At 34.4% G+C, this 14,429-nt stretch overlaps 1 protein-coding gene across 1 annotated transcript in view; it reads left to right on the top strand.

Moving 5' to 3' along the window:
* The first annotated feature begins 1,450 nt into the window (after positions 1-1,450).
* The window catches only part of LOC137653983 (uncharacterized), an 18,148-nt gene continuing 5,169 nt past the window's right edge, over positions 1,451-14,429 (top strand). The window contains exon 1 of the mRNA XM_068387617.1: positions 1,451-1,618. Within this exon, the coding sequence (XP_068243718.1) occupies positions 1,451-1,618 (168 nt within the window). The remainder of the gene's footprint in view (positions 1,619-14,429) is intronic.

Raw genomic sequence — 14,429 nt, 5'->3', positions numbered from 1 at the left:
CGTGCAAACTGCAAAGTCGGTAACCCAAACAGAGATGACCAATGTTTTGCACGATGCTGTGTTTAATGTGACGAATATACAGAGGTTAAATCCAAAATTAACAGAAGAAACTCCTGACAAATTCTTCGATCATCTTGAAATGGTCGCATCGACGATGGAATGGCCAGAAGATAAATGGTCTGTGTTATTGCAGTGTCCTTATTTAGAAAGGATGCAGTGCTTATCTTGCCTTGTCTCAGGACCAGAGGATTAAGTATCAAGAAGTGAAAAGGAGTGTGCTGCAAGTATATCAGATGACCCCTGAATATATAAATATAGATTTCAAAGTTTGCAGAAGGACGAGAAAGTAACTTGCCTGGATTAAGCTTATAAGGTACATCGATGTTTTATGAGATAGATAGAAGCTGCTAACGTGAGAGAGATGGCTGATTTAGAAGAATTGATAGTGCTGGGACACAATTTACGAGGGGTTCCTGAATATATTCGAATGTACTTGAGAGAGAGAGGTGAAAAAATTTGATAAAGCCCCTTCGCTGAGTGAAGATTATAATATTATCAGTCGTAAACCCTCCTAGGGTATGAACTTTCAACCATCGTTCCTGATCGTGTCAAATATTCGCCAAACTATAGAAACCAGTTCAGTGATAACTATGAGAACGAGTTCAATAGTTACAGGGGATGTACCACTGGTACTGTTCTAAAGCAGTATGCAATAGCACCACAGCAACAGTCGTCGAATCGTCCTCCTTCAAGTATCATGTATGAAGCGCAGAAGGTTAATATTGTCTGTTATAATTGTGGCAAGAGAGGCCATATCAGTAAGGAATGTTGGTCAAACCAACCGATGGCAGTTGCCCAAGTGGTTAAGGATAATTCAACTTCACAGAGTGCAAAGACGAAGAAACAATAGGGAAAGGAGGACGAGGAAAATAAACCAGCTAACGTTTATACGATGAACAGGACAACCCCAAACAGCATGTATGCCTGTAAACCATATATTTCTTAAGGTATGATAGCCACTCTGGATGGGAGCGAGGAAACCTCGGTGAGGATATTGCATGACACAGGTTGTAACCAAAGTGTAGTGACATGAGGTGTACACCCGTTGGTGGAACAGTCTCTCACAGGAGACTCGGTCATTTTGAAGGGAATAGGAGGTTAGGAGGTTACCCCTATTTACCGTTTGAAACTGTCATGCGAGTTAGTAACAGGTCATTTTGATTTTGCGGTAAAGGATTTATTGGCTGTCGAAGAAGTAGAAGTCTTGCTGGGTAATAAGTTTGGTGGAATGACGTTTGTGCCTTGTCCCATTGTAATGGAGACACCACTGAAGTATAGTCTTACGACTGAACTCGAGAAGGACTACTTGTATCTGTTTCCTAGTTGTGTGACAACTAGGAATGTGTCAAAGAAAGTGGCTGCAGAAGAAGAAAGAGAAACCGGAGGAGTGATGAACTTGGAGGATTTATTTTCGGAAAAAGAGGATTCCCTTGATGTTACGCAAGAGGAGACCCTCAGAGTAAGCCCGAGAGAAGAGGAACGACAGACGAATGAACAGGAAGCCAAGAAAGTAATGGATTTGGAAGAAATAGAAAACTCAGCATTAGAAGTAGGACAAGTGAGTATGAAAAGGCTGATAGAATTGCAGCGGAAGGATGCGATGTTAACAGTTTTTGTACCGTATGGTGAATGAGACGGATGTGCAGCAGTCTTCCACCTGTTATCATCTCAAGGATGGGTTGCTTATGAGGAAGAATAGACCCGCCGATATCCCTGGGAATGCCGAATCGGGGATATACCATCAGATATTGATTCCCGCACAGTTGAGAAGAGTGATGCTCGCCGTAACTCATGAGACAAGACATATGGGAATAAGGAAGACAACGGAAAAGATTATGAAACACGTTTTCTGGCCTGGCATGCAAAAGGACGTGAGTCAGTTTTGCCGTGCACATCACATTTGTCAGATGGCTGGAAAGCCTAACAAGTACATTAAGAAAGCTCCCTTACGCTCAATTGAAGAACGAGAACCTTTCAGCAACAGATTGATTAAAATGTTGGCAGAGAAAAGGAAAGATCAAAAGGAAACGGATGGAAAAAAATGTAAGGATTTGAGGAAAAGGATTGGTGAGATAAGGAAATTTTTCCTAGTAGACATGAAAATGAGTCAAGGAAAAACGAAGTAAAAGTTTGGTATTAAGAGTACGAACAGACAGTTTGCGGAAGGACGAAAGGTGTTGATTTACTCACTGATAAGGGGATTCCCTCTCGTCAACGAGTTCTAAGAACCATTCCGGATTTTGGAGAAGAGCAGTGACCGGACCTACGTTATCGAAATACCAGGAAGAATGAAAATTCAAAGGAAGGCCATATCAACCTCGAAACCGATACTTCAAACACAGAATTTCAACAAGAAATTCCTTATTCAATTGGATGCATCAGATTATGGGATTGGAGCTGTCCTATTACAAGAAGACAAAGAAGGAATTCTTCACTCTGTTTTATGTCATCGAAGCTGAAGAAGCAACAACGAGCCTCCTCGACAGTTGAAAAGGAACTGATGGCGCTGGTCGCAGCGATAAAAAAGTTTGGAGTTTACGTTAACAGACCACAGAATGAGGAGATTACAGTTTACAAGGATCACAATCCTTTAACTTTTGTTAATAAGATGAAGAATAATAATTAAAGGTTAACTAGGTGGTCATTATGTTTGCTACCGTATCGTGTTAAAGTAAAACATATATCAGGTAAAGATAACGTGGTTACAGATTATTTATCTTGGGCTGAATCAGTGGATTCAGGGCCGGGTTAAATAATCTTTTTTTGGGGGGGGAGGGGGGTATCTCATGAAGCTGGTCTAGTAAGAGTAAATATTTCATTCATGTATTTCATTTGTATTTTATTTTGTTACCAGTCTTATATAATCTCGTTTTAGGTATGCTGCATAATACGCGAGGTGATATTATGAGGTATTACGGCATATTTATATTCCCACGTGGTTAGACTGTGCATGAAACTTCTCAAAATAGATTTACTCTTCTTTTTATTGCTTTGAGGGGTAGGTGGGCGGAGTTAGCTGAGAGAGGGTTGTCTTGCAAGCAAGGTTAGTTCCCCTGTTCGATTTACTTTTTTAACAATCTTATGCTACTAGGATTTCTCCCCTACGCCAGTTGAATGATCTATTTAGAATCATCTAGAAGTTTTAAGTCAATATGTATTTATATGCACCTAGGAATGCATAAGTAGCAGAAGAGATCCAGCCTGTCCCTTTAAAAGAGCCAAAGTTCATCCGCCCTCTCCTCTCATGTGCATCAAGTGTGTGCCCTCTCAAACGTGATTAACAAATTCTATCCGACATATAGTGTGTGTAGTGTGTTCAAACGTTGAGGAATCCATTGAATAATGTTTGAAGTGTCCTGTGTTAATGTAAGTACTGGTATAATATAAACTTTGTAATTGGCCCTGTAAGTTTAGGCTAACAGGGACATTTATTTTTTTTTTTTTTTTTTGGCTTATCTGTTCAGTACCCTCGTCTGAGCCAAAAGACGTAAGTGTAGCAGTTATATTTATGCAAATTTCTTTTTGTATTTACTCATTAGAGTGTGAAAGTGTTAACTATTTTCATTAATTATAAATATTAAATATTTTTATAGATTAATTTCCAGTGAAACAAGTGAATGTATAATTTTCATAGAGAAATATATTCTTGTCTACTTTTAAAGTTTTGTTCAAGATTAATATTTCCAGTGATTCATTTGGGTGATAATTTTTTTATATTGGTGTTATAATTTTTTATAGATATATATATATATATATATATATATATATATATATATATAGTATATATATATATATATATATATATATATATATATTTAATATTTCTAATAAAATAATCCCCCAGTTTTGTTTTGAGTGTACGTAAGAGACTTTTGAATATTCAGTGTTTTTATGTATTGCAGTTTGGGAGTTATATGATTTTCTCAGAGCTCGGGCATTTTTCAAGCATAATAGACTTTTGTAAAAAATAAACAGGTGAGTTTGGAACTCATGAGTGTATGTAATTTTCCATCCATAATGAAATATATATATATATATATATATATATATATATATATATATATATACATATATATATATATATATATATATATATATATATATATATATATATATATATATATATATATTACTTACGGCAAATTACATAAACTCCCGAGCTCCAAAATCACCTGTTTACTTTTACATAAACTGTTACACTTGAAAAATTATACCCGAGCTCTGAGAATATTCAGTAACACTGAACGTCCAAAGGTCTCTTTACTTTACACTCGAAACAATGCTGGGTGAATATTTACTTGAACTATTCAAAACAACTTCTTACTTTGGTTCTAAGTCAGGCATTACGAGCAAAGCACTGTTAGGAAATATTGGTGATCGAAATAATGCACACTTTACAAATATAAATATATTTTATAAAAATTTATAACAATAATACAAAAGAATTAATACCAAAAATAAATCACTCAAAATATCAAATCTGAACTAAACCTTAAACTAAGACAATAAAAGGTTTCTCCAAGAAAATTATACAATCACTTGTTTCACTGGAAATTAATTTTACAAAAATATTTAACTTTGATAATTAATGAAAATAGTTAACACTTTAACACTCTAATGAACATATAATGATGAAATTTACACATGTGACTGTTACGCTTACGTCTTTTGGCTCACACGAGGTTACCGAACAGTTAAGCAAAATAAATACACTTCACTGTTTAACCTAAATCTCACAGGACCAGATACAAAATCTTATATGACAATGTACTTACATTAACACACTACACTTCACTTACCATTTGATAAATTCCACCAACGTTTGAACAATACTCTACGTGATATACATGGGGTAAAAACTTATTTACGTTTGAGATGTCACACTCTTGAGAGGTGAGAGGGCTTGTGAACTTTGGCTCTTTCGAAGGGATAGGCTGAATTTCTTCTACTGCTTATGCATTTCGGGGGATATGTATATGGACTTAATTCATCAATAAAATACAGTAGTTCATTCTAGTGGCGTGGGTGGCAAGGCCTAGCAGCATAAGATTGCCAACATAGTAAATTGAAAAAGGGATACTAGCCTTGTTTGCAAGGCAACCCTCTCTCAGCTAACTCCGTCCCCCTACTTCTCAGGACAATAAAGAAAAAGAATAAATCTATCTCTGGAATCTCCAAGAACTTTCTAATCATGTGGAAACATAAAAAGTGGTGTAATCCATCATGTTCAATCCTCGTGTGTGTCGTACAGCATACATAAACGAGGTTACATAAGACTTCATAACAAAGTACTTGAAGTAAAAAGTTAATTCTTAAAAATAATGTAAATTTACATATACTGAATTGGATGAAAAATACAATGAAATGAATGACGAAAGTTTTATGTAATTCACAGACATTACTTAAACCTACATGAGTGGAACACACCTTACGACCTGGGTATACATCTCTTAAATACATAAATGCAATACGTGGATAAAATATTTATTCTTATACAAGACCAGCTTCGTAAGAACGTGTATATATACACACACACACACACACACATACATATATATATATATATATATATATATGTATATATATATATATATATATATATATATATATATATATATATATATATATATATATTCTCTCTCTCTCTCTCTCTCTCTCTCTCTCTCTCTCTCTCTCTCTCTTTATATATATATATATATATATATATATATATATATATATATATATATACAGTATATATATATGTATATATATATATATATATATATATATATATATATATATATATATATATATATATATATATATATAATGAGTGTGTGTGTTGGTGGGTATATGCGGTGTATGCATGTATATTGATGTTTGTGTGTGTCCTTATATCCTTAAGAATGTCGATATATAATCAATTATCTTTCAAAGAAAGGGTTTGTAAATAAGCAGAAGATATATGTGTGGAAAGTATTTGACATCCAAACGCATACAGTAGAAGGAGAAGGCAGTCAGGGCAATATGACCTTTGAAAGAATCATAATAAACATAATAAACACTATATTCTAAATACATTCCTTCTAACGGTTTGCTTCATTTCAATAAAGGAACCTAAATGGACATGAGCCTGTATCCTACGTCAAAAGGCGTTTTTAGACACAAGGCGTGGCTGTCAATCATCGCTTGCTAATGTGTTTGTTTGCTATGCTTAAATCTCGACGAGTCTATTTATAGAGGGTGCGTAAACCGTGCATGAAACCACTTCGTTATTATTTGCAAGAGCGGAAAGCTGCAAAGAGCATTACTTTACTTACTTTACTTTAAGGACTGCTTATCTGGTCTGTACAGGAGGGGAACCCTACTCTCTACAGGACCTCCACGGTCGTTACGAGCTTACAGAAAGGGAACATGGTATAAACAATTCTGTAACTTGATATTCCTAAGCAGTTTTGCATGTCTATTGTGACTTTATCCACATTTTGTTTGGATTGATATTTATCATCATATAAAAATAGATATCTATACTGTATAACAGAGACCTCAGCCAAAGGTTAAAACATCTTTCGTTAGAATATAGTCTATGATCCCCATGTATTATTCTCAGAAAATTACACACTCTAACTTACAAAGATTCTGAACATTTTTGTGCTCGTAATGAACCCGAAATACAAACATAATCAATTTCACAATCATGTTCAACGAAATTTAAAGAAAAGAAAGAAAGCTGTCAGTTCTACAACGACAAAATAATTTTCAAGAAGAGTTAAGACCTTCCTGAAACAAAATAAGTAAAATAGCTAAATTGTCAAAATAAATACAGTAATATCTAAATAAATACTCATACTTGCATGACATTCCTGTATTATTTGTTCTTCGACAGTATTCGTTACTTTAGAGCCATTCATCTTTAAAGCCACGAATTCGTTTCATGTGTAACCAACACCAATTGATACAGCACAGCGAGTGAATGGACAGCATAACTGAGGTTATTGAAAGCTAATCTTAGAAATTATCAGTATAAGAATTTGGTAGATACGTTTCATTTCCAAACCATTATTCTTTCTTTAAGTCGCCTTGTTTTTCACTCTCACTACACAAATTAAAATGTTTGAAAATAATCCTACAACTTAGGTAGCCTTAAAGTCAGCGCCCTTACAAAATATGAGACTGCACAAGACTCTCTCTCTCTCTCTCTCTCTCTCTCTCTCTCTCTCTCTCTCTCTCTCTCTGTGTGTGTGTGTGTGTGTGTGTGTGTGTGTGTGTGTGTAAACAGCCAAGCATTCGTCACTTGTGTTTCAACTACTCATCCAGAGAACTTCGTCAATTTTAACTTCCATTTTTAAAGAAAGTTTGATTTTTCTACCTGTTTTCGGAATTATTACAATGACAGATTGATAGTCCCCAGTATCATTGATGAAATTAAGACTCACATTCTCTTTGAAATATTGGTGGATAGCTTATATTTCTACATGACTTCAAAACACTAAATGACCGGGGTCAGCTAATGTCAATTTCTTTTTCTGTAGGGCTGGAACAAGAACACCTGATGCAATCACCAAAACTATATTGAAATGTGATGGGATATCAGGATACTGATATTCTCTTGAAACTTACCTCAAAAGCCAGAGAGAGAGAGAGAGAGAGAGAGAGAGAGAGAGAGAGAGAGAGAGAGAGAGAGAGAGAGAGAGAGAATTATATATGTTACTAGAAACTAGTACACGTCACGATTTATTAAAACCGAAAATCCAGATTATTATACATCTGTGCCCTTAAATGAAGAAATCTTTAATTATGGGGGTATCATGGAAAAAATAATCGTAATCACAAATTACCTAAGGATTTAAGAACATTGATATCTAATAAAAATATAGAAACATAATGTCAAAGCGTTGACGTCACATCAAAACGTTTGAAGTCCCAACCAGATTTGCTCTCACCAAAAGAAAAAAAAGAAAGAAAAAAATAAAAAAAAATGTAGCCACTTGAAGTGTTTAGTACCCCAAAGTGTATATTATATTGAACCGGAACTTTCCCCATTTTGGTTTACGGACTATTCTTCGAAAACAAGTATTCGAAAACTTGTTAGAAAATAATTCTTCGAGAACCACTTGTCCAATTATTCTAACCAACATTTTACGAACAATTCTTCGAAAACAGTTGTTCGATAGTACTCTAATTATTAGCTATTACTTTGTTTATTTCAATTCTTGTATTCCAAGAAAACTTAATAAGTAACTTGTTTAGTTTTGTAAAATGAAATGGCTAAATTCATTCAAAGGGAGAAAGTTGGAACCATGCTATTCATGGACGGGTTCTTATAATTGAATATTTTTGTTTACTATTGACTGGTGTTAGCCTCCCTAACCTACAGCATATTACATCTGATATCTTGAAAATGCATTTTCCTAATACCTGCCTAGTTCTCATAATTTAGCTGATTTTGATTGGCGATATCATGTTTAATGATGGATCATGATGCTTCACACATTGCCCTTTCCGTTCTCTCACTTCAAAGATAAATATCGACAATTGTACGATATAGACTAATATATGAGAATAGAGATACTCAAAGTGACTAAACTAATAAAGAAGTGCTGTGAAAAGCCTTCAAAAGCTCAAAAATGGGATACAGTGAAACCTCGTATCGCCATGTATATTTCAGATATTCAACCAAATGTGTAAGTTCTGTAAAGAACTATACTTTTAAATTTCAATGAAAGCGTTAAACTGACATGGTAATATAATTTGAAAATTTTAAGTACTTTACCGTAATTATTAAAAAGAATTCTTGCATTTGTTGAAGTATTCTAAACAATTTAAGGTTGGCCTCGAAATTATTGGATATGCTACTTGAACTTCGTAAAAAAAAAAATAGGCATAATAAGCAAACAGCTGTAAAGCCTTTTTGCGAATGTTCGAAGCTAATATTCCTTTAAGAAAATGGGTTAGTGATGTGAATTCATTTAGAGATAAACTACAACTGTTACTGTTGACTATGAATCAGTTAAATTACTTGGTCTTTTATGGGATGCAGATCACGATTTATTGCATGTCAAGATCCCATAACAGATTGTTGCATATTTGAGTAATTTAGTGAATGATTGTACTTTAACCAAGAGAATTTTTGTTAACAATTTTTAATCTAATATGGATAACTCCTGTCTCTATTAGGGATAAACATTTTATAGAGAAATTGTGGGAACTAAAAACCGACTGGGATGAAGATTTATCACTAGATTTAAAGAAAAAATTTGATGACTTACTGAACTAACTCAAATCTACTGAAGAGATAAGCATACATAGATCTTGTTTGTTAAAGGGAAATTGTAGCTTACATATATATATGTGGGTACTTCAACGGTTGCATATAGTGCATATGCTTACGTTGCCAATCATATGACCGAGAGTAATTTGGTTATTTTTAAGTCTCTGGTAGCCACAAGTCCCTTCTCACTATTCCTGGTCGTGAATTGCCTGTTTTACCCATAAGCATACGCGTAGTTGCTTATTCATCAAGTATATTTAGAGACAATATTTCAGATGGCAATATTTTGAGGGATTCACATGTACCGTTGGGTTGGATATTTTATGAGAAATCAAAGAAACTGTTTGATATTGGCACAATAAAGGAGATCAAGGACTTGAAGTCCACCGGTGACATTAAATTGTTGTATGTTACGAGTCGAGATGATGCCAGCACATCCAGTTACACAAGGTATATCTACACGTACTTCACTTAATTAAGTCTGATTTGGGGTGTCATGGAACAGCATAGATTACAGATTGAAGGAGGTTTCAGAAGCAGACAGGTGGTTTATAAAATTTTCATCAATGTGAAGGAATTTACAGTAAAACCCATTTTGAAATAGCCTGGTGTACTGTACAGTATGTGTTAAAGCATTTAATTCAGTTGAATTTTCATTATGAAGTATGCTTTATGAATATTAAGTAGATTGAGAAAATATGGTGAAAGGATATTTCCCAACAAGTTTATGGAAAATGATACTCTGCCTGTTTTGAATAGAATCCTTCAATATCAAGCTTTTCCAAATTACATCATATGCCGTCTAATAGGTTGCAAGATGATCCCAGTGTTCCCTCATAGTGAAAAATCTTGCTAAACAGTTTTGACTTTATATTGATAAAGATTGTGTTGACCGTTGCAAGGGTTAACTTCAAAATGCAGATTATTATTATTATTATTATTATCATTATTATTATTATTATCATTATTATTATTATTATTATTATTATTATTATTATTATTATTATTATTACTAGCTTGTTGAAAAAGCAGGACGCCAAAAGCCCAAGGGCTCCAACAAGTAAGAATAGTCCAGTGAGGAAAGGAAAAAATAAAATAAAAAAAGATACAAGAGAAGCAATGAAAGATTAAAATAAAACTGTTTTTGGAACAGTAACAACATTAAAATAGATCTTTCATATATAAACTATAAAAACTTCAAACAAACAAGATAAATAAGATAGAATAGTGTGCCCGAGTGTACCCTCAAGCAAGAGAACTCGACCCCAAGACAGTGAAAGACCATGCTACAGAGGCTATGGGGCTACCTAAGACTTTAAAGAACAGTGGTTTGATTTTGGAGCGTCCTTCTTCCTGAAAAGCTGCTTTGTCATGGCTAAAGAGTATCTCCTACCCTTACTAGGTGGAAAGTAGCCAATAATCAATTACAGTGCAGTAGGTAACCGTTGAGCGAAGAATAATTTTTTGGTAATCTCAGTGTTGTCAGGTGTATGAAGATGGAAGAGAATGTGGAAAGAATAGACCAAACAATTCGGTGTATGTGTAGGCAAGGGAAAATTAGCCGTAACCAGAGAGATTGGTCTAAAGAACCCACTAACTCTTTAACGGTAATATCTCAATGGGTGGCTGGTACCCTGGTCAGCCTACTACTTGACTGATCATGCATCCGATGTATGTTGGCAATCGATTCGATTTGTGGCGACTTATAGTTTGCATCGTCATGTTTTAAACTTACATTGTAATGCAAACGCACCTTTAATTATATTGAGACAATACTTGGACTGGGAAAGCGAGGCAGTCCATTAAGAAGATTTTGAAAGATCGTTTGCTATGCAAGATGCAAAACCAACCAGTGGAATATGTGAAACATGAAGTACTGTTTACCTGTGTTGTGGGTAATTATACCGGACACATTACTGTGAGTAAAGAATTACCTTCACTCTTTATTTGTATTTATATTTCATTTGATCTAGCTCACGCATGCTGTTGTTTAGCTACATTCTTCGTTTTCTTGTTTGTCTCTTGGGCGATTTATTTGGGGTTCCCTCTCCATTTTCTATCCCATCTATCGAGATTCTATTCATGACACCACGACAGGTAAAATTCTCCGGTAATAGCTATCTTCATGAAATGGCTCTTCCAGTATTTCCTTAAGAAGAGTATATCAGGATAAATTATTTTTCTTGTTTCGGTTGCAAATTATGCATAATCATTTATGTGGATTTTATTTATATATCTTTGACCAATATTCAAGTTGATTTGTCTAGGAAATTCATCGTCCGCCATGCATTATTTTAGACACTTTTTCTTTCAGTAATTCAATTATTGTGTATGCTAGACAGTTAGATTTTATTCCAAAGTATATCCCCCTGAAGCCACAAGATTAGTCCTTGTATTCTGTATCGACACCCTAACAAGACATTTATTTCTATAAACAGAATAATCACTCGTTTTGATCCCGATATGGCACTTCGAAATTCTGTGCGGCGGAGCCACTCTACTGTATACCCAGCAACAAAACCGTTTCGCCTGGCCAGACCTGACTTGGAGAGATCATGTTCTTCTTGCCCTGAAAGGTGGCCGACGTTTAAACAACCGAGACATCGTTAGGATGGTTCGAATGTGAGGAGAAGGGAAGTCACCGATATCACTCAAAGAAATGCGATCATGAATGAAAAATATATATGAAAAGAGAGAGAACTTTTTTATTCTCCTAAGAAATGTAATCTAATATTATTTCGAAACTAATTCATCAAGAGATTTTATCATAACTTTTTATTTGAATTTTCCTATCGTATTTCTAGATAAAATTTCCTTGAATAATTTTGCAACTGACTATTCATATTAATATTCATAACAGAAATATCCTTCGTTTGCATTTTCCTCTCTCTCTCTCTCTCTCTCTCTCTCTCTCTCTCTCTCTCTCTCTCTCTCTCTCTCTCTCTCTCTCTCTCTCTCTCTATCTCTCTCTCTCTCCACCCACACACATACATACACACTTTACGTAGTATATGTAGGCGCTAATAATGTATCGTTTCAAATGGCACCTATTGGGTCACCAATCATCAATAAATGACCTTTGTTCAAAATTTCGAAGGTAATGAGGTTTAAAGGTTTAGTTGTTGATTTCTGCGTTTTCCGTCAATTTCGATCATGAGCCACGTAGCTAGGTGTTGTTGGGGTCAGCTTTTGTCACGGGCTACTTAGCTCCAGCCTTCTTAGAGAAAAAAGTATTATTTTCTATATCAATAATATTGGCTTAAGGTTGTATATTTAAAATGCATCATCAGTTAATATAATTTATATTGTTTCAGAAGTGATTCGTGAAAATAAAATATGTGAAATGACATGCAATGAAAGTGCTCATTGGTGCACTATTATAGTGATGTTGGGTATAAGAGATTATACTAGCTGGCTTCACCCTCCCCGAGGCAAAAGGAATTATATCCTTAGCATTGACTCTTCGTACTATTACGATTTTATTTGTTGTTTCATGACCTGATGTCCAACACCCTATAGGTGTTTCCGCGGTAAGCTCCTTAAAATATCCTGTACTATCGATATCTGTTCAATCAGTCATTTGCATATTTACTTCGTTATTTATAGTTCTGAAATAATTGTAAACACCTGGAAAGCAAAATGTAGGAAATATTGTCATCTTAGTATTATGTTTTTCATTAACTAAAAAACTTCCTCCAGAAGGATCTCATCATAACTGTGAGACCTTTAAACCTCGAACATGTGGGGATGGGTCTAGAAGGATATAACCAGGTTGGGGTTAAGGATGATCGTGGGGAGGTGGCAATTGGGTGATCTTAATACGAGGTTTGCTTATTAACATTTATGAAGTGATGATGATGATGATCGTAAAACCCTTATTGATAACATTTAATATTAATGATTCCTACTCGCAATGAAAACGGCCATATATCGTTCTAACATTGTTTTTAGGTAGTCACTGAACATCATTGGAACCTGGGATCTTCACCCAAAAGAAATACAAATCCAACACAACCTTGCAAAGTAGTTAGCAGTTTTGTGTGATCCCTGGCCACATCCAAATAACATAAAATACTGGATACAGGTTATATATATATATATATATATATATATATATACATATATATATATATATATATATATATATATATATATATATATATATATATATATATATATATATATATACATATATATATATATATATATATATATATATATATATATATATATATATATATATATATATATATATATATATATATATATATATTTTTTTTTTTTTTTTCTTACGAAGCTGGTCTTTTGTAGAGTACATATCGTAATTTATAATAGTGTTGTTTATATATAATTATATTGTTTTCACGTGTGCATTGAAGAGATGATACCCAGCCCATAAAATGAGCCCTCTCATGTAGATATGAGTATTTTATGTAAATTACGTAATCTTTGCATCGTGAATTTCATTATATTCCTTATTCGAGTTAAAATATGTAATTTACGTATTATTTTTAAAAAATTAACTTATTATTTCACATATGTTTTCTAAAAAGTCTTATGTAGTTTATTTGAGAGTTTTGTAGGATTCATGTGAGATAGGAACAAGGGCTTAGGTAATGTTTTTTTTATGTTTTATGATGTATTGCGTCATATTAGAGAGATAATTTCAGACCATGTGCTTTGGAATGATCTCTACCACGTTTTTTCAAATGTTCGTGAAATGCCAGTGAGAGGATGTTATCTCCTTTTTATTTCGGGGACAATAGGTAGGCGGAGCTAGCTGGGAAGTCATCTGGCAGGTGCGTTGACATGTGTCTGAAAGTTACCAAAAACCCCCTGACTTTATCTCTTGGCATTTTTATCTATTTGGCAACTTTGCCCTTAGGCACAGCCACCCCCCCCCCCCCACGCTACCAGAACCCGATCCTGGAACCTTCGGGAATTAGTCATAATTTGATATATAGGTGACCCAAGGCTGAGTTAGAGTCAGAGACAGACAGAGATCGAGTTGAAACCGCAGCCTCCCCCCCCCCCACTTCTCTCTCTCCTACACGAAACCCAGTGCATTATCGAAATTGTTTAGTACGTTAGTGTGTCCTCTCCTAAGTGACTCTGT

This window comes from Palaemon carinicauda, chromosome 15, assembly GCF_036898095.1.
Source record: "Palaemon carinicauda isolate YSFRI2023 chromosome 15, ASM3689809v2, whole genome shotgun sequence".
Taxonomy (NCBI): Eukaryota; Metazoa; Arthropoda; class Malacostraca; order Decapoda; family Palaemonidae; genus Palaemon; species Palaemon carinicauda.
This window is presented reverse-complemented; position numbering and strand designations above follow the sequence as displayed.